Here is a 26,263-nt window from a genome sequence, read left to right on the forward strand (position 1 = left end):
TGAGTCAATTGGACAAGTTTTATTTTGTTTATCTATTTAATTTCAATTGTGAGCAGCTACGGCTATGAATAAAAAGTTATTTTTAGCCTCTGATGCTCCAGATTTAGCATCGGGTTCGCTTTTAATACATGGGCCAGATATTCTAACAAACCAAGCAATATCAACTTAGGGTACACTAAGTCTTTGCTGCCGTTCCAAATTCTGTTTATTAGTTACGTTGAAAACAAAAAGGAAGAAGTTAAAACCTAATTTTTAAATAGTTTAGATCAGAACAAGTAGAACAATCTACAAAAATGCAACTACACTCTACTTTATGAAGACATGCATTTGGTGAACAAGAATTCACATACTCTGAATTTATATCTGTCTGTACAGAAAGCTATCTCTCTCTTTAAGAGAGAAGTTCTCTCTATTGTCAAGAGACACCCTTCCCTTCAAAAGTCTTAATATATCTTTAGAGATTATTCTTTTCCATAGAATGTTTGCCATGGAAAGAAGATTCCAGAAGTTGGAAACTTTACCCATACCGATACAGTATATAAGACTGCAAATCTCAGTGCACTGACTCTTCTTTAAAATCAAAGATTCTACAGTTTTTTTTAAGATAAGAGGAAAGATGCTGGTCCAATTCTTCTTTATGCAAAGGTATTAAAATGTCTTATAAATATATTACGTTGATCTTTTTGTCTGCTCTTGTCGAGCCCCTTATCTCACATGAAAGCGCTATTTCGGCATGCAACAGAAATAAACTTGAAGATGATAGAACTGGAAATAGATTGAGCGTTTTTGTGTGCTCTATGCACGTTTTCTTCTATTTCATTTGATGTTGAAACTAAAATAGAAAACATATTAGACTGTGAGTGATACAGATTGTTATGGTACTTACATTCATAATTCTAGGTTTGGATAATTTTTCTATCAGCAAAGTATAACCTAAATAAAACTTGCTGATTACCCTACTAAAAACCTTTTATATGATTTTATATACATTTCGGCTCCAGTGAATTTGGGGATTTAAATACGTATTTTAGTATTTAGATATAAAACACGAGTTTAGTTACGTTTTTGAAAATATATTTAAATAAGTTTCTGACCAAGTGTTTTGTATTTGTATTTAGATACTTTTAATAGTATTTTACTCATCACTGGGTAAACTTGTAACAAACTGACAAAGAAAAAAAATATTTGTAGCTCTAAATTAGAATGACCTTTGTGGATGCACCTGGTTGCACAGACGGTTTGATTTTGGCAGGCCTTAAATGATAATACATGATAAATGAAACCTCGGCCAAGAATCCATAAAACTAGACTGCCAAGAATCATGGCGATAAAATGACCTAAATTTCGCTTCAAAATGTACTCTTGTATAAATCCGGCAGTCCAGCAAGATTTCCCAGTGGATTTTAAATTTTATGTTACTGGTAAAGGTAGTTTAAGCTTTGTTTCGCTTTTTGGGAAAAGAGAAATGGCTCTTTTAGAAACTGTTCAAGTTTTAAAGGGTCTTATAAGATTCAAGTGGATTATGGGCTCATTCTATATGGTGAAAGACACAACCAAAGCTACAGGAACTATTTTGTATCAGGAAACCCACAATTATAAATTTCTGCATAGCCTAGGCCTAATAAGAATGGACTAACAAAAACTATAGAAAGAAGATGTTTTATCATAACTAAACAGATTATTTGTAAATTGAACAGATATTATGGTAAGAAATGGTAAAATTCTACTCTAGCTACTTTTAGCTATCTTGGAAAGGAAGGTAAATTTTTACCAAATCATATTATTGACTTACAAATAAAGTAAACATTCGACTTGATGCCTTTTTTTATGCTCTTTCCAAATATAATAATCATTTTTGTCTGAAATGAATATTACCCCCACCCCTATTTATACCAATTCAGGGTATATATTTGTACATTAGGGGGGTGGGGGTAAATTTTATTTCTGATGTAAATGAGAGGTAAGATTAAAATTTCCCCCCACCCCCCTAATGTACAAATATATACCCTAAATTGGTATATATAGGGGTGGGGGTAAAATTCATTTCTGACAAAAATGATTATTATATTTGGAAAGAGCATAAAAAAGGCATTAAGTTGTATGTTTACTTTATTTGTAAGTCAATAATATGATTTGGTAAAAATTTACAAAAAGGAAGTAGGTTAGGAAAATGAAACTTTCAGGGATGGGTATACAGGCTAAAGTATGCCATGGGAAGTTATTTTGAAGTACCTACCTCCACTCCTCCCTCTAGTGGGTCCTGAAATTTGCCTTTATGACAGGTCTATATGTATTGAAATTTTGGCAAAACAACATTTTACTTTAATTTTCAGTTATCCATTTCCTTTTATCTGGCTTTAGTTCTGAAAATGCAATTCCTGTTATTTGAGTAGAATTTCCAGCTGTATCAATGTTTTTTTTCAAAATGTAGGAAATGTATTTGTATATCTTTAAAACCTTATAAATTGGGACTGAGGAAAGTTCTGAAGCCGAAAACAATTTTTTTGTACTTTATCTAAGCAGAAGATCTATTTTGCAAGGTTTCACTTTTATAACACACAGGTTTTAAAGGTAATCAAAAGTCAGGACCCTCAGGAGAGAAGGAGTGGAGTTAGGTACTTCAAAATACCTTTCTGGGACAAACTTTAGCCTGTAGACCTATCCCTGAAGTTTCATTTTCCTAACCTAACCCCTGTCCAAGATAATCAAAAGTAGCTAAAGTATAAATTTTACCAAACAAAACTTTTAGGGATGGGTCTACAGGCTAAAGTATGTCCTGGAAAGGTATTTTGAAATACCTTCCTCCACTCCTCCTCCCTCTAGAGGGTCCTGAGATTTGCCTACATGACAGATCTATACCTATTGATATTTTGACAAAACAACATTTTACCTTAGTTTTCAGTTATCAGTTTCTTTTTCTCTGGTTTTAGTGCTGAAAATGCAATTCCTATTGTTTGAGTAGAATTTTAAGCCATCATTTCCAAAATTTAGGAAATGTTTTTGCATGTCTTTAAAACCTTATAAATTGGGATTGAGCAATGTTGTGAAGCTGAAAACAACTTTGTTGTACTTCATTTAAGCAGTAGATTAATTTTGCAAGGTTTCACTTTTATAACATATGGATTTTTAAAGGTCATTAAAGGTCAGGATCCTCTAGAGAGGGAAGGAATGGAGGTAGGTCTACTTCAAAATACCTTCCTGGGAAATACTGTGGTAATTTTTTTTTATTCATATTATTGACTTACAAATAAAGTAAACATACCACTTGATGCCTTTTTTTATGCTCTTTCCAAATATAATAATCATTTTTGTCAGAAGTGAATTCTACCCCCTACCCCTATATATACCAAATCAGGGTATATATTTGCACATTAGGGGGAGCGGGGGGAAGTTAAAAACTTACCTCTCATTTTCATCAATATTAAAATTTACCCCCTCCCCCAATGTGCAAATATACACCCTGAATTGGTATATATAGGGGTGGGGGTAAAGTTCATTTCCAACAAAAATGGTTATTATATTTAGAAAAAGCAAAAAAAAGGCATCAAGTGATATGTTTACTTTATTTGTAAGTCAATAATATGAAAAACAAAAATTTACCCATACTTTAGCCTGTAGACCCATCCCTGAAAGTTTCATTTTCCTAATCTAGCCCCTTTCCAAGATGGTTAAAAGTAGCTAAAGTGGAATTTTACTGATATTATTGACAACTGTCTAATAAAGCATCAATGTTCAGAGGCTTTGCCAATCAATTTGCAAATGTGGTGATGAAATTCCAGTAAATTTCTAGGTGGCCCTATAATTTAACTAGGATGGAAGTGAAAATGTCATTTGATGCCCTTTTTTAGGCTCTTTCATAATTCAGTAATCACTTCTGGGGCTAATTGCATCTTGATCCCTTAAAGGTATTTTAAATGAATTATGAAAGAGCATATAAAAAGCATCAAATGTTATTTTCACTTTCATCTTAGCTAAATTGTATGGCCCACTGCAATTTACACTACAATATATATATATATATATATATATATATATATATATATATATATATATATATATATATATATATATATATATATATATATATATATATATATATATATATATATATATATATATATATATATATATATATATTGTAGTGTAAATTGCAGTGGGCCATACAATTTAGCTAAGATGAAAGTGAAAATATCATTTGATGCTTTTTATATGCTCTTTCATAATTCATTTAAAATACCTCTAAGGGATCAAGATGTAATTAGCCCCAGAAGTGATTACTGAATTATGAAAGAGCCTAAAAAGGGCATCAAATGACATTTTCACTTCCATCCCAGTTAAATTATAGGGCCACCTAGAATATATATATATATATATATATATATATATATATATATATTTATATATAGATCATCCTAGCTAAATTATAGGGCCACCTAAAAATTAAAAAAAATTCCCCTGGGTAAATTTGGAGAGAATGTGAGTGCATAACCCAATGCCTTTTTTATGACCTTTCCAAATGTATAGTCATTGTTGCTATTGGGGTATTTTCCATTTCAAGCACTAAATAGGGCCTAGAAGGGGTAAATTTCTAGGTGGCACTAAAATTTAGCTAAGATGAAAGTGGAAATGTCATTTGATGCCTTTTTATGCTCTTTTTTTGTAATACAATAATTGCTTCTGGGGCTAGTTGTATCTTGAGCCCTTAAAGGGGCCCCAAAGGTATTTTGTTTTTGTAACCACACAAAATAGTTATCAACACTAGTTAAGTCATTGAAAAGTGGTTAAAACATATCACTAGTGTATAAATAAGTTTTTCAAGAGTAATATATTCCAAAAATACTTATTTATAACAATTTAAACCTCATTTATAAGCAACTCAAATATACTGTTTTCCTACCATTTCAAGTTTATCAAATGCTGTTGACAAAAATAGCACTTAATCTTGTGATTCAAAACTTTGCCATTAACAATTCAGAGTATATATGTGCACATTAGGGGTGTGGGGGTGGGTAAATTTCATGGTAACCTTGCAGTGGGCCATATAATTTAGCTAGAATGAAAGTGAAAACATCATTTGATGCTTTTCTATGCTCATTCATAATTCATAAAAAATACCTTCGGGGCCCCTTTAAGGGCTCAAGATGCAATTAGGCCCAGAAGCAATTATTGAATTATGAAAGAGCATAAAAAAGGCATCAAATGAAATTTTCATCTTAGCTAAATTATAGTGCCATCCAGAAATTTACCCCTTCTAGGCCCTATTAAGTGCTTGAAATGAAAAATACCCAAGGACCAATAATGACCATATATTTGGAAAGGGCATAAAAAAGGCATTGAGTTATGCACTCACATTCTCTCCAAATTTACCCTGGGGAATCTTGGTAAATTTCTAGGTGGCCCTATAATTTAGTGAGGATGAAAATGAAAACATCATTTGATGCTTTTTTATGCTCTTTCATAATTCAATAATTGCTTCTGGGGCTAGTTCCATCCTGAGCCCTTAAAGGGGCCCCCAGAATATTCCATTTTTGTAACCACACAAAGAAATTATAACCTAACCTGGAAAATACTTGATTTTCAATTCAAGCTGTTTTCCTATTATTTCTCTTCTGATGTATAAGTTATAATCAAAAGATCCAGGGTAGCACAAATTTCTTTTGAACCCAGTACAGACTATTTTGAAAGTCTGAAATTGAGAATCCTTAAAATACATACATTTGAAAAATAAGTGAACACAGGCCATGTCTCAGAAAGAAGTGGAGAATTTCTACCCCCCCCCTCTCCCCAATTTGCAGGTATGTTTGAAGATAACCCTCTTAAAGTGGGTGGTTATTTAATAGGAAATATGTACCCCCTATGTTCAGGTATTTTATTGTATATTGTTGCTGTATTTTTGTCAATATTAGATTGTTTATTGACAATACCTATGAAAAGAAAAACACAACTAGCATTTTGGTGACGAGTGACCATATGCCAATTCAGTGTTATTTTTATTGTAACAGTTCAGACTTTTTTAGGGTCTTTTGATGATTTGTGAAGCTTTTACGTAGAATGTCTGGAGAACTTTCCAGAAAGAGGGCCCAGATTCCTGCTACGCCTCCACAGAAAACAAGTGATGATGAAAGTAAGTAAAAACAGACTCAAGTATGACTGTTTACATTAAAAAATAAAAGAGTATATAAAGTTTTGTCTGTATGTAGGTCCAAGTCTTACTGGGTACTGAAGAATGTTGAGCCAAAGGGTCAAAAACCTAAAAAAAAACATATTTTTAGGCCAATATTTCAGATTTTAATTAGGAAAAGCTTCTTTTTGCTGTCTTTCTTCACTTTTTGGAGGAATGTCTGGAGGTAACTTGGACTTGTTAATTTAGCCTGGCTTTAATAGGACTAAAGCAACTAAAAATATATATAGTTTACTACAGTAGTCATACCCAGTTTCATGGCATCAATTCATGGAAATTAGGGGGAGAGGCCAAAATGTATTTTTTTTCAAAATCTGGGGTTGGGGCAATTTGTTGTTCTTTTCATTTCTATTTTCTAGGGAAGTACTCCCAAAAAAGTATTTTTGAAGTCTAGAGTATGGTAATGTCTCCTGTCTTGACCCCCCACCCTATTTAGGCCAGTGACACAGTTACATCAACAAGGCAAGATTTAATTAATGTAAGAACCACATTAATGAACTCTCTGCAGCAACCAGTATAATTTTATGCTACCAAGAAGAAGGCTTACAAGGTCTCAACACTCCAGTTTATAGAAGCATATCTGTATGGAACTCAATTAATGAATCTATTAAATCCATAAAATCATTTGGCACACTCCAAAAATGATACGTCTCTTGCACAGTATTTGATACTGCATGAGTTAATGTCTCAATTTTTCTTTTGTATCTTATCCTCTCACTCTCCTTCTTTGACTCCACCTCTTCTCAATTCTTTCCTTTCTAATTATTTATCCCTCTCTTATGTTATCAGCTCTCCTCTTTTTATTTCACAGTGTGATATAAATTTGTTAACCAATATCAGGTGTGACTTGTACAAGCAATGCTTTGAGTCAAAATGTTCATGTTAATTGTTTTGTTTGTTCATTTATTTAAAAATAAAAGGTTGATTGATTGATTGAAGAAAGTCCAATCATTATAGATTAAAGTTTCATAAAAAAAGAAAAAACTTTGGTTTTTGAATATCTTATATGCTAGTAGAAAAGGGAACATAGAGTTCATAAGTAATACCTACACACTAGGGGTTTATAGTTGAGGGATGCTCCACCCTCAGAATTGTCTCAAGGATCCACCTCCCTCTCTCCTTCCCACATTTCAAGAAAACTAGGAAAGTTTGAAAATAGCAGTTTTGACAAATACCCCCCCCCCTCATCCCGAAGACCAGACTCGTTTTTACTTATATGGTAGAAGCAAAATGAATAAGTTTAGGGTAAGACAAAGAAATGAGGCTCATCTTCTTCTTGTTTAAGAAGTATCATAAGATGTTATTTTATTATTGTCTTCTGAGCCCTACCCATTTTGGGAAATATACTAGACAACTCTTTAATCCTTGCAAAAAAAGACCACATACAGGCTAACAAAAAAAAAGAAAGAACTTACCACTGAAATTGCCATCTTACAACTGGAGGACATAGTATGATTACTAACTAGTTTTTAGAAGAAGTAAGACATCTGGGAAGGAAATCTTGCAGACCAAAATTGAGTTCAGGAAACTGAAACAAACGAAAATTCAAAACATATCAGAAGTGCAGTCTTTGCCAGGCAATCTATATCAAACTGCAAGGAATAGTTCTATGCTACTTTAAATAATTATGTGCTAAAGTTCAAGCAGCACTAAAGCAGTTAAATAGTATGTTATAAGTTAATTTAGAATATAAATATAACTATATGCTACTTTAAGTTCAAATGAAAATTTGAAGTGGACTTATTAAGAGTTTCAGAAACGCATGCCCCTGGGATAGGAAGCATGAAATTAGGTGACATTGAATTTATTTACTCAGACAGGAATGATGGGGTACATAGACAGGGAGTAGGGCTCATGATGAATAAGGAAGCTGCTAAGTCTTGTTTAGGCTGGGAAGGTACTCATAATAGAATACTAATCACTCATTTTATGACTTAAAAAATGCAGGGTATCAGTTATAGCAGTATATGCCCCTGTAGAACTGACTTAAAGAGATGGTGGTGACTCAAATGAATTTTACTCACAGATACAGGAGCAAAAAGACCTGGTTCCAGGTAGAAATATGGTGCTTTTATTAGATTTCAATGCTTAGGTCAGTAGAAATAGGGAAAGATGGTATCCCAGCCTAGGTAAATCTAATGTTGGAAAAGAAAACAGTAATGGGTACAGACTGTTGCAATTTTGTAGGCATAATAATCTAGTTATAAGTAATACACTATTTGGTCATAAAATGACCCATAAGTTAACATGGTATTCATGTGATAGTAAGACAGCAAACTGTATTGATTATGCTATTTTAAACCAAAGACTGGCAGGATCAATACAAGATACTAGGGTACATAGGAGTGCTGTTACTGATGTTAAAAGTAAAGACCACCATCTAGTACTGTCTAGGGTTGATTTAAAGCTGAAATTTTGGAAGGGTAACTACCTGCCAGGAAGTTATGGTGTTGGAGAAACTTTCCAGGAACAGTTGAATGCTAAACTTAAGAGTTTAAAATTTGACAAAGTAGGAGATGGATGGAATAATCTTAAGAAAATTATTTGTGAAGCTACTGATGAAAGAGAAGTTGCTGAGAAATTTAAGAATGCAGCTAGGAATATTAGTGACAACACTTTATATTTAATTGAGAGAAGAAGGGGCTTATGCCAGAAATAGTTGAGTGATAGATAATATGATAGATAACAAGAGGAATTCAAAGAAAGTGAAGAAAGCATTAAAATATGAACTAAGGAGGTGTGAAGTGGAGGCCATGGTTAAAATTGCCAAGGATATCAAAGATGCAGCAAGATGGCATAATTGTAAAATATTGTCTTGATAAACTGAGAAATAGTATTCAATCCAGATTTGTCCCAGTTAGATAGGAACGCGACCATAATTACTGATAAGGTAAGAGTTAAAGAGAGATGCACAACACATTATGAGAATATATTTTTACAGGAAAAGGTATAGAGGAAAATGAAAAGGTCTGTGATACCTTGAATGTGAAAGAAGATTTGTTTTGTGAAGAGGAATTAGTGACAGTACCAACAGGATTAAAAAATAATAAGGACCTTGGTGCTGATAGTATGGTAAATGAGGTTCTTACTGTGGTGGCTCTGAGGTTAGGAATAAGTTACTGAAGATTATGAATATGATTTTTGAAAAAGGGGAAGTACCTAACGATTTTAGGAAAGCCCTAATTAAGCCATTTTATAAGAAAGGTGATAAAACTGAGTGTTGTAATTATCGAGGCATAAGTCTGGTCTCTGCAGGAAGCAAATTACTGAGTCATATGATACTTTTTAGACTGAGAGATGGCGTAGACAAAGTTATAAGAGAAGAACAGTGTGGTTTTAGAAAGGGTAGAGGATTTTTCCATCAAATTTTCACTCTTAGGTTAATAATTGAGAAGAGCCTGAGCTATCAAACACCTTTAGTCCTCAATTTTATTGATTATGAGCAAGCATTTGATTCTGTTGATGGAAGAGCTTTAGCAAAGGTCTTATCCTTGTATGTTATACCAGACAAATACAGAAAAGTTGCTAAGCCCTAAGTTGCTAAGTCGCATACCTTAGCAGCATTATTAGTAAAGACAGTAAGAGCAGTGAAGATGTTAAAAGTCGAATAGCCAAGGCTCAGGGTGTTTTTTCAGAGTTGAAAAATGTTTGAAAGAATAGGAAGATATGTCTGCAAAACAATATTAGAATATTGGAAGCTACAGTGATGACAGTTGTCAAATATTGTTCTGAAGCATGGGCACTCCTAAAAACGAATGAGGATTTGCTGGATGTTTTCCAGAGAAATTGCCTATGGATTGTTCTAGGTACCCGGCTAACTGACTGTATTTCAAATTATAGGCTGTACAAAAAGTGTGGTTCAGTTTTGATTGCTAGGGCTGTAATGAGAGAAAGGTTGAGATAGTTAGAGCACATTCTGCAGATGAAGGATGACAGATTGCCAAAGATTGTACTTTTCTCCCAATTGTCTAGGGCTAAACGGAAAGCAGGTCGTTTGTGGCTGTGGTTGAAGGATGTCATAATGAAAGATTTAAGGGAAATGGGAACTTCCTGGGAGGGTGTAAAGGGGGTGAAAGTAATCTAGAATGTTAATATTATTTGATTTATTAAAGTTATAAAAGTAAAAACATTTATATTTTTTCAGTGAAGTGCAAATTATGTTCTGGCCTTGGGAAGGCATGGGGGTTTTCAGCCCTAATCATGTTAATTTCTGCTTGTTTTGAGTTTGACTCGGTTATTTATTGTAATTTCTGTTCATTTTGGTTTTCATTTATTTATCGATGCTGATTTGTGGTAGTGTCATGCTTTTAGATTATTGGATTTTATTTTTGCTCAGTTTTGGTTTAATGGAGTTCTTTACTTTTCTTTGAAAAACTTATTTTGTGGAAAAAGTTTTTTTAATTAATCAAAAGAAGAATAAACGAACTAACTGGATAAAGCCTAATTAACGGAATTCCGTGACAAAGGACACAAACATTAACGATAAAATGGAAGTTCAAAATAGGGATAAAATCTTTTTAAAAGACAGTGTATAGAAATTCACAAAAAATACCAGATATTTCGGTCACATATACCATGACCGAAATATCTGGTATTTTTTGTGAATTTCTATACACTGTCTATTAAAAAGGATTGTATTTCATTTTGAACTTTTATTTTATCGTCATGGAAAGGCAGTGTGGTTTCCGAAATTATCTACAAATATTAACATACAATATAACCTGTGGGGTAAGGGTTGCACTTGAGTGCTGTGGGTAAAATTATACACACTCAGTCTTTGTGAAATTGTGTGAAATATCAGGATATGCTCTATACCTATGATAGATCATGATTGGCATTAAGTGCAGTAAGACTAGTAGCTGGCATAACAAGAACATGAGCATAACTTAAATTGTTAGTGTACACAGAATAAGTATGGAGATGAAGCCCACTAGCACTAAGATGCTTATTAAGATCATCAGAATAAACCCAGAAAAAAAAGAGCAGACAAAACACCTTCTTGGCAAATACCATATGCTGAAGAAAAAATGGACTCATTTCAGTACCGCCAATCATAAAACGCTGTTTTGTAAACCAAAAAGAAAGAAGTGGTAAGTAAGGTTGGGGAATACCATGATTCTTTAGAATGCTAAATAGTTTCAAATGACTCACAGAGCCAAATACAGATCTACAAAACAAGCAAAGTATAAGTTGAAAATAGACAGTACTACCCAATGATACCATACATACTAAAAGGGGTAAATTTCACTGAGAGGTGTTTCTATAAGCAAACTAATTAGTATTAATATGAAAAAAAGATTCTCGGCTTCACTGTGTACTTTCTCCTATGAAGTTCTTACTTGCTTTAAACCTTATCTTATAACCTCTTCTCCGTGCATGGGAGGATCTACTTTTCATTTGGCCCTAGCTAGGTTGATATATATATATATATATATATATTATATATATATATATATATATATATATATATATATATATATATATATATATATATATATATATATATATATATATATATATATATATATATATATATATATATATATATATATATATATATATATATATATATATATATATATGCCAACTCACTCAAAATAATCCAAATAAACTAGTATAAGATACAATCCTGATTAAATCCCTATTCTACAGCAAACCAGCCACTAACCTTTATTTTTCCTTAAATATGTCAGTGTGAACCTTATGCACAGATAAAATCGCTTCAACGTATGTATCTGATATCAGAGTCAATGCAGTACTGTTAGCATAGAAAAGAGTTATATTTTTTTATGTATTTTTTTCTGGCTATTTCTGTAGAATGGTTAGTGATAGGAACTAGAGGAGGACTTGCTTGGTCAGTTTTTGAAGGTCTCACAGAAATTGTCCATTTTCAATAAGTGCAAATGATGCTCGTAGCTTTTGAGTGTTTTTGGGGTTTTCTATCGTTTAGGGTTTGATTTATTCAACCACAATACTTTCTTCTAGTTTCAAATTTGCCTTAATTTGTGCTGTTATATTTGCTGGTTTTAGGCTTTAATATTACTCATTGCTTATTTTTTTAAAAGCTCTTCCCAACTTGTTTCTTTTTAACGACACCATGCAAGAACAGGACCATCACCAATGCTAATAGCTGAATCAAATATCTGTTCACAGTCTATAAAGCTTGGGACTGAAGAGTTTTGGAATTTCAGATGCTGCCAGTTATTACTAAGGGCGGGATTTTGAATTGAAATATGAATTTAACACCAAGCATGAAAAGTTGGCCAAGTCATTGTTGTACCTTCCTGAAATCACGTCTTCTTTAAAAATATATCCACAGCGTTTCAAGGCTTAATAAGTATCACTATACTCATTTCTTTGTTTTTGACCTAACTCAAGCTACCCATTGATAACTACATTCCCTATTATCACTGTTCCTATTAGAAGCTTAAGTAAAGTTTTCATAAAGTTCAAGATGCTTCCTATTTATCAAAGATCATTTTCATAACTTTCATTATCATGTCTCTGGCTTTGTAACCATCATATTTCAAATAATCATAACATCAGTACCTTAAGTCTTATTGACTTGACTTATGTCCCGGACGTCCTCAAGGGTCGCGTCGGGGTCATCTCCTTCACACGTTCCTGGATCAGTTTCCTGTACAAAGCCCGGTCATCAGCTTGTCTCAGAAGACAAAAGAGGTCATTTCAGAAATTGTCACGCCGTCTCTTCCTAGGTCTTCAAGGTGGGCGGCTACCGTGGACCCTTCCTTCGAAGGCAACTTTTGGCAGGCGCGAGTTCTCCATTCGCTGTATGTAGCCCAGCCACCTAAGTTGCTGCAGGCGCACTTCTTCTTCTCCTTCCAATTCACAGCAGCCGGGCTATTCAGTTGGTACTATTTAGCCCTCTTCGTTTTGCTTCACTCTGTAGGCTACGGAGCTACTATCTTGGTTGTCTCTTATTTATTAGATATTCTCAGATATCTTTCAGTGAATCTTTTGACTCAAGGAGTTCAAATATAAGATGATAGATATCGATTTCTGTGCTCTGTGTGCAGGTATAGTTGGCTAGGCTCTTGGCTGATAGCGAGATTTTGTGGTGTTTGAAGCATTTTAACACTTTACAAAGCAAGGTATGTTGTGCAGACGTCAGCATATTACATTCAAATAGGCAATGTTCAATTGTTTCATTATTCATATTACAATGCCTGCTAAGAAAGCACAGGGGAAATGAGCCACTTGAATTAGAAAACTTATATGAGAATGCAAGGAAATTTAGTCCATTTGTTCCAGAACAAATTCTATGATAAATTTTAGAAAGATACTTTCTATGGGGAAAGGGGGAAAGGATAGGATTGATCTTATTAAAATTAATATCTGATAGCCTCCATTGGTAAATATATCTATTTGGGATTGATCTCCCACTTGGCTGGTCAATATTTAAAGCATTTTTTGCTATTACATTAACCTGATGATTACCATTTATGCCAAAGTTGCTAGGAATGTACTGAAAGTAAGTTTTTTTATCACTTGAAGCAAGACTATCAACAATACTAAGACTATGACAAGTGTCAGTGTCCAACTTATACTGAGGAGCTGAGGCCAGCAACTCTAGGCTTGATAGAGAGTCGGAATATATGATAATATTTTTGAATTTGCAATCAAAGGTTGGTTTGCCTTAAGGTGTTCTAATGCCATGATTATGGCATTTAACTCAGCAGACATTATAGATAAATTATTATATAATCTCTCGCCCATTGCAATTTTCAGGTGAGGAAGGAAAACACCACTTGCAACCTTTTCATTCATTTTTGACCCATCAACAAATATTTGGAAGTAATTTTTATAGGTAGTTGTATTAAGTTCTGCAAATATTTTCTGGACAAAAGCAATGGGGGTTAAATCTTTATTCCACTGTGAGAATTCATTATTTATTATGGGACTTGACCAATTCTATGGGGGGGGGGGGTCGGGGGAAAGTGGGTGCAATAGACTTTGCTGGTATGGGGAACTTCTTCTGAATATTGGCATACTCATCTGCAATGCCTCTATACATGGCTGGATTTCTTAACCAATTATGTAATGTGTGTGAGCTATTTGATTCAATTTTTGTAAGATGTTTTGTCAAGAGAAACCTACGTCTCTCCCTTATTGTTGTTAATCCACTCTCCATAAGCAGAAACTTGGTGCTTGTGGGTTTTCCAAGACCAAATGTGAGACGTATTATATCATTTTGTGTTGTTTCAATTTTTTGCATCTGGGTCTTTGCACATGCACTACAGACGATGAGCCCATAGTCAATATGGGCTCTTATATGTGATTTATAAAACTGGAGTAAGGTTTTCTCCTTAAATCCCCAGGGTATGGAAAGAATTCTTTTTAGTATATTTGTTTTTCTATAGCATTTTTTTTATTGTGTTTGAAATGTGGAGGTGGAAATTAAGTTTTTGGTCAAGCATGAGACCTAGGTAATTAATTTGATTATCTTCTGGAATAGTTGTTTTATTTAGAGTTAATTTTGGATTAACGTGGTTTTCCTTCTAGTGAAATTGGATTATTTTTGACTTGGTGGGTGCAATGGGTAAATCTGAATGTTGAGAGAATTTTTCAAACTGGAAAAGGGACTTTTGCAGATTTGACTGTGCTATCTGAAAGGTGTTGCCACATGACCATAGCACCAGATCGTCAGCATATTGTAGATTCGTGTGGGGTAGGTTCATGTCCCAGAGATATAGGGCAAATAGGAGGCAACTGAGGACTGCTCCCTGAGGTAGGCCTGTGGTAATTGTCTTTTAGGGTGAATAGGCTGAACCAACACAAACGATGAAACTTCGCACTTCTATGAAGGATTTAATAAAAGATACTAGCTTAGGGGGTACTCCAAGGTTTGCAAGTTTGTTTAAAAGGATTTGGTGGTTCACATTGTCATATGCCCCTTCAAAATCAAGGAAAGCTGCAACTAGGACATTATTTTTTCAGAAAGATTCATTTATTGCATTTGTTAGAAAAATGAAAGCATCTGTTGAGGAGTGGTGTTTCCTGAATCCAGCTTGAGTGTGCGGGATCATATTATTTTTTTTTCAACAAACCAGAGGAGTCTCTGATAGATCATTTTTTCCATTATTTTCCCCATCACAGGAGTAATCATTATGGGGCTATAGGACTCAGGGTTATCTTTGGTTTTATTTTTCTTTAGGATTGCTAGGAGGGACGAACATTTCCATATATTGGGGAACCTAGAAGATGCCCAAGCGTGATTATAATAATTTAGCAGTTCTTGTTTGTATGAGGGTGTAAGATTCTTTATCCATGTAGGTGGCATAATTACAGTGCCACCACTAGTTTTAGTTCTACTAAAATTCATAGCATCATTCCAGTCACGGAGTGGATATGTGCTAGGTCGGTACTTAGCTCCGGTGCGTGGTTGGAAACGTCGACTAATAGAAATTGGAGACAGTGTGCTTTAATTAACTGACATTCGCTTATAAACAAAAAGAGTTTCCAATAGCTTAACCTTTCCAGTATCATTGTCATAATGGGTATTATTATGTATAAGCCCGTAAAGGAGTGGGTTGGGGGAAGTCTTTTTCCCACAGATGTGGCTTATGACTTTATGTATAATTGGCTCATGCGTTTCTCTGGAGAGATCTTTTGCAAAATTATTCCAGTATTTATATTTAGCATCTATTATAGTCCTTTTTATATTAGGTCCTGCTTGTAATTTTTTTTAAATTTGTAGTAGGTGATGGTTTTTTTATGAATTCTGTCCTAGCTGCCTTTTTTATCCTCCATTTATTTAGGCATTCATATGTCCACCATGCTTTAGGAATTTGTTTAGGGAATGTTTTCTTAGATGTTGTCCTGGGGATAGCATGATTAGCTGTATTTATTAGTAAAGATGTCAAGGCTTCAGCATGTGTGTCAACTGTTGTGTTAGAAATGCATGAACTTTGGATGAAACTTGTAATTTCATCATTTAGCTTATTTTGGAACATAGACCAATTTGCTTTAGTGTTGATATATTTGGAGGTATGAGATAAAGTTTCAGCAGGTTCATTTAGAGAGCAAACTATAGCAAAGTGGTCAGTACATAGACTATCGATGTTATTTATGTAAATTTTGTTCAAAAAATTTAATGACACAATTTGTAGGTCAATTGTAGAGAATCTGCCACTTTTGGGGTTGAAATATTCATTTAGGTTTGGAGGGGTAGTAAAAGCTGATTCATTTTCATTTGAAGTTGATTACTTAATGAATTTACCTGCTTTATTTTCAGCTTTAGTCCCCGAAAAGAGGCCGTGGGCCTTGAGGTCTCCACAGATAATTCCGTTTTTCTAAATAATAGACTTATCTAGATGATTGAAGAACCTCATGTCATCTGCAGTATGGCCATTAGGGCTATAAAAGCTTATTATGTAGGTTTTTAAATTATTCAGCCAAACACTGATACCAATTACATCAACATCATTTGCAAAATCTGAAAAATTAATGCCACAAAATTTTATATTATTTTTAACTAATAAAGCTACCCCACCTCCTTTTCTCTCTGAAGATTTATCCTTTCTGAGGATAGTATATCCCAGAGACTTAATTTGTTGATTTTGGGTTAAATGAGTTTCCTGGAGACAAGCAATATTAATGGAATTATTATTCATAAAAGATATTAGTTCATTTAGCTTATTTTCTGTGAGTGATCTTAAATTCCATTGGAGTATTGATAAATGTTGTGTTGTTGATTTATTCTTCATATGACTATGTATCAATGTTCAGCTTTGTTAAAAGTAAAGCAAGATCTTTTTTTTGCTTGAATGAGCATATCATCTGGGATGTAGATTTTTGCCAATTCTGCAGTAATTTTTGTTTTCTGTAGTTGATGAATGTTCATGGCCTGAACTTCATTACAGTTTAGAATGAATATGCATATATTTGGGGATTGCATTTTTGGTTGTGCATCCTGTTTGTCGGTTAGGGGATTCATTCCTGGTAATGTTTCTGGTTTGTTTCTTCTTGGGAGGGGGGCCAGGCTGACCTCATCTCACCGGACAAGGAGGCTTGTTGGCGTGGTGAGTCATTCTAATAGGGATTGGAGCTAGGGGGCTTAGAAGATGGTGTGTTAGATGGGTGACTTGATGCATTGGGGGCATTTGACTTGGGGGTTGTGGGTGGCGTCATCACAGGCTTTATTTGGTATTGTTGGGCAGCATTTGCTTCCATTGCTGCAAAGGGGTATGGGATGGCCTTCTCTGTTGATATTTGGAGTGTTAGAGCTCTTTTCTTGTATGCAGGGCATAATGATTTATTTGTAGATTCATGTGGGCCTTTGCAATTGATGCATGTAGGCTGAGTGTTGTTGCAAGTTGTCACCTCTTTAGGATGGAAAGCTTTACAATTACTAAACTCTCGGAGAATTTCATTGCATTTGTTTGTTGTGACACTTCTGACACTGGATAGGCTTAGGTTTGTATTCCTTGTGTGGTTTGATTTGCCTAAATGGGAATAATTTTTCTGAGAAATTAATTTTTTCATTCAGTATGAATAAGCAGGATCTACTAGTTTTTAGGCCATTAGAGTTAGGTTTGCCAAGTTGGGTAACATCCTCAACTGGGATTGTGTTTCCAGCCCTAACTGAGAGGCCTTCTTTTAACTCCTAAGTGCATATCTCTGGGGGAACATTATAAACTAATATTTTTGTTGGTGATTGTTTTGGGTTCCAATTAGATGCAATAATTGGGGTATTCAGAAGGGATTTTAGGCTAATTATTTTATCTGCTGATTTCTGATCTTCTACAGCTATTAGCGGAGATCCATCACGGTTAATATTAAGAGAGAACATTGATTTTAGCAATTTAAAAATTGTAACTCTTATTGCAGTGATCATTTTTGTTTCAAAGGGTGTAGTAGGAGTAATTTTAAGGTAAATTCCTTAGTTTTTGGAGGGAGGATCTTGGGCAGGGAGAGTGGAAATGCTTTTAATTGGTGAGATTTTTTTCCTTTTTTTAGAGCTTCTAGAGATCACCTCTTGAAACCCATTATCATCATTTATGGTTAGATTAGCCCCTACACTTATCATTGTCTTATTCTCCAAATTGGAGCTATCATTTGAACTTTGAGATAGTGTGCTTGACCAGCCAAGATGGGTATCTTTCTCTGTGTCATTTTCACTGGCATTTGATTTAGGATCTGGTGAGCCTTTTTTTTGGAAGACTTCTAACCATTGTCTCTTGGAAAAAGCTTTAAACAAAAAAAAACTAAAACAAGAAGGGAAAATAGAATGATATCAAACCGACTGCACTATACTATGGGGAGGAGAAACACCACAGTATAGCCCTGAGGATGAGTTGAGCAGGATTGGTTTGGTACAACTGGTGATTAGAAGCGATAATAATTCACAAGAAAATATATTTTAATTTTCTTATAAGGTTGCTGTTGTTGCCGTTTTAGATGTTCTAGATTTTTGGAGAATAGTAGTTTCCCGCTTCAGCTGCTTCCGAAGATCTTCGTTCGAGACTCTGTCTTGGTATGTGATTCCGGCAATGCGTCGGAGGTATTTTGTCTCGAAAGCCGAAATTCTGCGTTCATCTTCGACCTTCCGTGTCCACGTTTCACAGGCGTACATGGCAACAGGTATGATTAGAGAGTCGAAAAGTCGAAGTTTCAGTTGCATAGATAGGTGTTTATTTTTAAAGGGGGGGAGTAGCCTCTTGAAGCTTGCACTTCCTAGGGCAAGTCTTCGTTTTATGTCGTCGGAGCAGTTTTTGTCTGATGATATTAAGCTCCCTCGGTACGTGAACTTGGTCACCGATTTGACTTCTTCGCCACTTATTACGACATGGACAGTGGATGGGTTTGGGTCTTTTGTTGTGCGCATCGTTTTGGTCTTCTTTGGATTTATGAACATACCAAAGCTATTTGCGGCTGTTTCAAGTTCGGAGGCTTGGGCTTGTAGACTGGACTCAGCTTCTGCTGGCTTGTTGAGGTCGTCAACATAAGGTAGGGTATCGATGTTTGTACCGTTAACGGTCACTCCTACATTGTTCTCAAGTAGGGACAGTATGGTATGTAAGAATAGCTTGAAAAGTTGCGGTGAAAGTATGCAACCTTGTAGCACGCCCGAAGTTGTAGCGAACTCTTCTGTTTGGCCTTCTTGGGTCTGAACACAGCTACGGTAATTGTCGTACATATTTTTGGCTATGTTGACTATATTTTCAGGAATGGCATAGTGGACTAGTATATGCCAAAGTCCATTTTGCCATACTAGATCAAAGGCCTGCTTAAAATCAATAAATAGTTGGAGAATTTCTTTGCCAAATTCAAGGTACCTTTCTGCAAGTTGCCTCACTACAAAGATCTGGTTGGTGGTAGACCGTCCAGGGCAAAAACCAGCCTGATAGTCACTGATTATGTGGTCTGTTATGGCTCTGATTCGGTTTAGAAGGATCCTTGTTATGACTTTAGTTGGGTGACTTGTAAGGCTTGTGGGCCGGTAATTCTCACAGTCGTTTTTAGGGCCTTTCTTGTGGAGCAGTACGATGACTGCCTTCGCGCATGCTTTCGGGAAATGGCCTGTTGACCACACGGCGACAGCCACTTTATGTAGTAGGTCCTCTAGTAGAGGAGACCCAACTTTAAGCAGTTCCGCAGGAATGCCATCAGGGCCTGGGGCTTTATTGTTCTTGAGATTGTGAATGGCCTCTTTTACCTCACTAAGTAAAGGTGGGGAGCTAGGGTCACATTCCAGCTTGGAAAATCCTAACAGTACATAACGGTTGCAGGTAAGAAGCGGATTCAGTTTCTCTTCGAAACGGCTTTTCCATCTGTGTTTGATAACCTTGCTGTCACTGAGGAGCTTACCGCCCTTGTCCTGGACGCTAGTAGCGATAGTGGACATATTCGTGGAGAGTTCTTTGATTGTTTTGTACATTCTGTGGTTGTTTCCTGATTCGAAATCCTTCTCGCAGGACTCGCACTTCTCCCCTATGTAATCTTTGAGGGCTGTCCGAATCTTTTTGTTTACCGTCCGCTGTATCCGCTTATACATGTCCCTACTTTCTCGGTCCTGCTTGTTACAAACCTGTCGCTTTTTTTCACAAATATATAGAATATCATATTTTATACAGGGCTTCGCTGTTTTAGGTTTGTGGCCTAAGATTTCCTTAGCTGTATCTATGAGTCCTGTGTTCAGTTTCTCAACTAGGGCATTTAAGATGCCAGGGGTTATGGTCGACGGGAGGGACTCAAGTATAGGATCAAGACTTTCTTCTAGTGACTGCAGGAAAGTGGTGAGTGTGGTGGGTTCTTTCAGTTTATCGGTGCGGAGTCCTGGGATCTTATTTTTCTTTACATGAAGGTTTTTGAGTCGGAGTTTGTCCAATGTGCTCATTACAAGGACATGATCTGAATCGAAATCTCCCCCAGGCAAGGCGGTGGTATTTGTGACAGATGACTTCCACCGTCTTGAGATGAGGACATAATCAATCAGATTTGTCGTCTTTCCATCTGGGGATATCCAAGTTGCCTTTCTTCTCTTTCTATGTTTGAACATTGAGTTCGTAACAAAGAGATCATTATCCCTGCAGAACTCAAGTAGACGCTCGCCACGTGCGTTTTGCGTCCCAAGACCGAATCTGCCTAAGACATCACTGTCAAGCTGTGTGGCTTCTCCGGCGATAGCATTGAAGTCACCCATTACTACGAGGAGATCTTTCTTTGGGACTTCATCAGTTATAGACTGAAGTTGCTGATAGAAGGTGTCAACTTCTTCATCAGGTCTTGAGGAGTCGGGGGCGTACGCTTTGATGGTGGTAACGTTTTGTACTTTCGTTCGCAGCCGAATCATCATAAGGTCCCCTGAGACTAACTTTGTCGCTTCGAGTACGCGCTTCACTTTGTGTTTTAGAAGAAAGCCAATGCCTTGTCGGTGTTTGCCGTCAGGTGTGCCAGAGTATGAAAGCATGATGTCACCACATCGTTATTCTCCCAAGCCAGGCAAGTGAGTTTCCGAGAGGCCATTATTGCTTCAATCCATTAAATAATATCTGTAATTTCTTCTTAATAAAAAAAAATTTCTCTTCTTCTGAATTACCATAAGTTTCTTCTATGTCCTTCACTGTCCTTTATTACGATTTAACTTATTTACTTAAAACTTAGGTCCTCCCACGCCGGCTGGTGAAAGAGGCAACAGTGGCACCTCTCCTTGATGGCCTCTGCAGAGCTTGTTGCTATGGGTCTGCTGTCCCTAACTCTGTCGTTATCACTAAATGAATCTCCTTTTTTATCTGTAACTGGGACCAGTCTGAACTGAATACTTCCTTTCATTGTCTTTATGCCACTGCAATATTTGGTTATTATGCCATCCGCCTGCATTTTCCAAATTTTCATAAGCCATAGCCTCCATCTCCTGAATTCATATTTTAGTGCCTTTTCTATTATTTTTTTTTCTTTTAAGATAAATCGCTCAAAAAGCTTTGATTTAAAGCTCTTCTGTCTTTTATCAAGGTTAAAGTACCAAGAGCAGTCAACATGACATCTAATCTTTTGCATTGGTTACGTGAAAACTTTTACGTTCAATTTTAATCCAATATGGCCTTGTGCACTTTTTGGCTTTTGCAGGGGGTAAATTAAAAAAGAAGAAACTATGGTGATAAATCAGCAAAACAATTAAGCTAAAAACATGTTGCACCCAAGAGTCGAACGTAGTGTAGCTTTGCTTTGAAGTTACAGTTGAATTAACAGATTTTTAATGTTTGAATTTTTACGGATGGAAAGCCCTGTCAATTTTTATTAATCAGTTTAGCGTAGTTGCTTTCGTGGCTCAATGTCAGAACACTGAAGAAAATTCGACGATCAAAAGAAAATCTTAGAAAGTTATGGTTTTTAGGTGTGAATAGACGACCTCAGGTGACAAGGAATGTTTTTATTTTTATGTCTTTGCCAATACAACGAGTTTCGGCTAATGGTTATAATTTCTTATTGCCAAAGGACAGGTTCTGTTGATATTATTGCTGGAAAAAACATGTGAAAGTTTGATAATCCTTTACTAAGATCAGCTTAAAAGCTATTTCCATTATGCTGATTAATCACACCAGCCTAAGACATAGCCTATATACTATTATTAGATATACTGTGTTTTTATTTCAATATCAGTTTGAGCTTCCAGCCGTATTGGTTGCCCTCTCTCTTTGGGCTACCAATTTTTATTCAAACTTACTAGAATCGATGCGAAAACTGTTTATTGAAGCGAAAACTGTTTTCGCTTCAATTGTTTCCATCATTCTAAATATAGATGAGAAATTTTTACAACACTAACACCCAAAGCTGCACATAAAGGCACAGTATAATTTAAAAAATGCAGGGAGCTTTAAGATTTTGTTACTCAGTAGTTCGTGTCCCTTTTTTTGTGTATTTTTATCAGAGACTAATATGAGCTGTCACTCAAATTAGTTTTCTTTCAACGTCACTTTTGATAACGAAGAAAATCAAAATGCCAGTGAAAATAGCGCCCCAAGAAAGACAGCAACACTAAGTAAAAGTATAAAATGCATCTAAAAACTTCAAACTTTTGTAGGTAGTTTTTAGATGGTATTGATTGTTTAATTCAGAGACGAACTACAGTCTCTACTCATATTCAACTGCAGTCTCTATGCTGTCATACTTCCTTATCACTCTTTGAACTTGGCAGAACTAAAGGAATTGGTTTTTACTTTTAGGTAAGAAAAGGAGCTCAAAGATAAATCGTCCGAGTCAAGAAGTTAAGGAAGATTTAGAAATGTATCCCTGTCATTCTACACCAATGTCTAGTCAACAAATTCAAGGATACATGGATACTGAGATCATTTGGGGTGAAAGCGTTTCTCCTTTAGTTAATCGAATTCATACCGGAGGTCGTAGTAAGTTACAACTTAGTATCGAATTTAAGTGGCACTGCCCTATCATATTTAATATATGTAGTCAAAAAATGTAAAGAAAAATTATTTTTATTTGCCCAAAAAAAGAAATTTTATGAAACTTGTGGTTCTGATTTGAGACTTGATCGTCCAGTTTTTGAAACTGTTGGTTTTCGAACCAGCATTGCTGATGTCTGAGCTGGCACCGTTCTTTTAAGACTTTTAGTGCAAATCGGTGACTCACGTAAGTTATGTGAATGAGACCGGTGGACCATATTCGCCACCCTTAAATTGAAATAATTGCATGATTTTGATTTCAAGTAGATGTAATATATCTGCTGTTCTTGAAGTATTTTCATAATTTGTTTTATTGGACGGTTTTGTCGTAACATTCGTCACCGGTTTTATCAGCAAGTCTAGAAATCCTTTAAAATGAATATTTGGGGATTCCAGATACCATGTTTTTAGTATTTTCATAATGAGTTTTGATTTTGTCTGAAAATCCATTGTTTACGTATTACATTCATAGTTTTCTGAATGTAAATAGACTTTTCATGTGGAAGTGTCGAAAATGAGTATTTACACTACAAAAGAAACCAGAAACTTTGAATTACTTTTTTTGGACCATGAAACTGAAATCTTGAAGTTATGATGGGAGTATAAACTTGACATTGAGCCATGGGGGAAGTATTCGGGGTAGGAGTAGCCGTACAATGATTTTAGTTCAGAGTTTGTTCAATGCTGATTTTGTTTAAAATTTGAAAATAAACGCCATTTAAGAAAGAAATTCTTAGTTTTTTTGTTGTTTTTTTTTAAGATAGTGACATTGAGATCTCAATTATTTGTAAGAATAAAATTAGTATATATCTATTCTTGGACCTCCAATATTGCTATGGACGTCCTTGCATGGCTGATTTAGCAGAATCTGGCATATCCACCATTTGTGAAATATATGCTGAATGTGGTTTAAACTTGCGATTTGTATTTAGCAGTCTCAGAAATTTTTACCAACCAATTTTGTTGGAAATCAAACACCATTTTGAAAAATGTGTTGTTGTTTTTTTTGATGTTTCGGATAATTACCTGCAATCTTGACGATTTTGAATGACCAGGTTTCATTTTGGGGCTGCCTCCTAAATAATCCCTGAGTAGTCACGAGTGAGTCAGCTTCTCAGTAGGGTCCTCCCCAGGCCACTCAGCGCGTCCCCAGGTGGCGGATAGGTGAATGTCCTACAGATATGTTGGGTACCTCCATAAAGAGAGGCGCGGAGCAAGGGGGGACCTAGCCCCTGGAGGTCCATGATTGAAACTAGGGTACCCTCGCCCGGGGGTCATAAATACAGGTGGAGGAGAAAGAAGGCCCCTCTGACGCACACTGAGCAGGGCCTACCGGCGTTTGGACACGTTCCGTGAGTTGCGAACCTTCTTCCAGCAATGGGTTAAATTGTATTGTACTGCAGGATACTAACGTGGGAGGATCCTCTCCTGGAGGACAACTGCGAAATTGCGGAAGATCCAAACTTGGACAACGGCCTCTGCAACTTGGGTAGGCACCAGGGGTTCCGGCCCCTCGATCAGGGATTGGCGTCCCTGCCCCTAGCCGATTCGAAGAAACCGGTTGGGCCGTGGCCTAGCAAGTCGCTTGTGTAGAAAAAGAATATGCTAAAGAAACGTCAGTGAAAAGCCTCGGATCAAATCCCAATATGATGACGACCCATGCATGCCCCTCAACCAGATTTCTGAACGTGAATAAACCAGTACGAGTCGGATTTTGGAACGTAAGGACCATGTCGGCTCTTTCAAAAACTGAACAAGTTCTACAAGAGTGCAAAAATTCTTGGCTTGACATCCTTGCAGTGACAGAAGCACGATGGAAAGATTGTGGAGAAAAGAAGCTCAAAGCAGTAAACAGCAACACGACTTATACAGTTCTGTACAGCGGTAAAGCGGACAGACATACAGCTGGAGTCGCAGCTAAATTGAACCCAAATGCAGAAAAATCTCTTTGCTCGTGGAAGCCGATTAACGAGAGAATCCTGTATACACGATTTGCATCTAAACATGCAAAGCTGTCGCTAGTCATCTGCTATGCACCAACAAATGATGCCAACGAAGCCTCGGAAGACGATTTTTATGAAACCCTCCAGTCCATCCTAGACTCCATCCCTCTTCATGACGTCACTTGCCTGGCAGGTGACCTTAATGCGAGAGTTGGTCAGGACAGATCTTATTGCCCCGAGGTGCTGGGACATCACGGACCTGGAACTATCAACGAAAATTGTGCAAGGCTAGTCAGCTTTGCCATGTCGAACGACCTGTTGATAGGAGGTACATTATTCGATCACAAAGATATTCATAAGTATACATGGACATCCCCAGACAAAACTGTCAAAAATCAGATTGACCGCTTTCTGATCTGACGACAGTGGAGAACTAGTCTGAAAGAGGTGAGGAGTTAAAGAAGTGCGGACGTCGGGTCGGACCATGAACTTCTTGTAGCAACGCTCAAGTTGTAACGCCGCTCCAACAGATCTCGACAACCAACAAAATTACCCAGAAATTCCGACGTGGAGAAGCTCAGAGACAAGGATGTTAGGAGACAATTCAGCATTAAACTCTCGAACAGATTCGAGGCACTTTCTGATATGCCACAAGACGTGGAAAAAGCTTGGACGACTATATAACAGAAATACACAGAAACTGCTGAAGAAGTTCTTGGCTTTAAAAAGTCAATAAAAGAACAGTGGACATCCTAGAAGACATGGGACTTTATCAAAGACCGCAATAAAATAAAACAGAGCATGCTAAGTAATGATCCATCTGGTGATGTCACTAAAGAAATAGCGTATAAAGAAGTGGACAGATAAGTGAATAAAAATGCTAGATCAGATAAGCAACAGCACCTCAATGAAAAAGCAAGAAAGGTAAAAGAAGCAGCCCGACGTGGCGACACGAGAGCTGTGTACCGCCTAACTAAAGAAATCGCTGGGAAGACCAACGTGCAAGATGGACCAGTAAAAGAGGAAAACGGAAGACTGATAGCTGATCCAAATGACCGGAAAAACAGATGGGCGGATTACTTCAAAAGCCCTCTCAACCGCCCGCCCCCTTCTGCCACACCAGATATTCTGGACAGCTCATTTTTGGATCTCCTCATTAATGAAGACGAGCCAACGGCGGATGAGATCCTTTCAGCCTCCAATAACCTGAAGAATGGAAA

The 26,263-nt window shown here is 36.2% G+C and overlaps 1 protein-coding gene across 2 annotated transcripts in view; it reads left to right on the forward strand.

Moving 5' to 3' along the window:
• The first annotated feature begins 6,012 nt into the window (after positions 1 to 6,012).
• The window catches only part of LOC148950739 (uncharacterized), a 48,144-nt gene continuing 27,893 nt past the window's right edge, over positions 6,013 to 26,263 (forward strand). For both annotated transcript variants that reach the window (XM_089091733.1, XM_089091734.1), the window contains exons 1-2: positions 6,013 to 6,124; positions 22,867 to 23,046. In XM_089091733.1, the coding sequence (XP_088947859.1) occupies positions 6,052 to 6,124; positions 22,867 to 23,046 (253 nt within the window). In that variant the 5' untranslated portion in view covers positions 6,013 to 6,051. The remainder of the gene's footprint in view (positions 6,125 to 22,866; positions 23,047 to 26,263) is intronic.

The sequence above is a fragment of the Artemia sp. Qi Xiang Cuo genome, chromosome 7, assembly GCF_049724085.1.
Source record: "Artemia sp. Qi Xiang Cuo chromosome 7, ASM4972408v1, whole genome shotgun sequence".
Taxonomy (NCBI): domain Eukaryota; kingdom Metazoa; phylum Arthropoda; class Branchiopoda; order Anostraca; family Artemiidae; genus Artemia; species Artemia sp. Qi Xiang Cuo.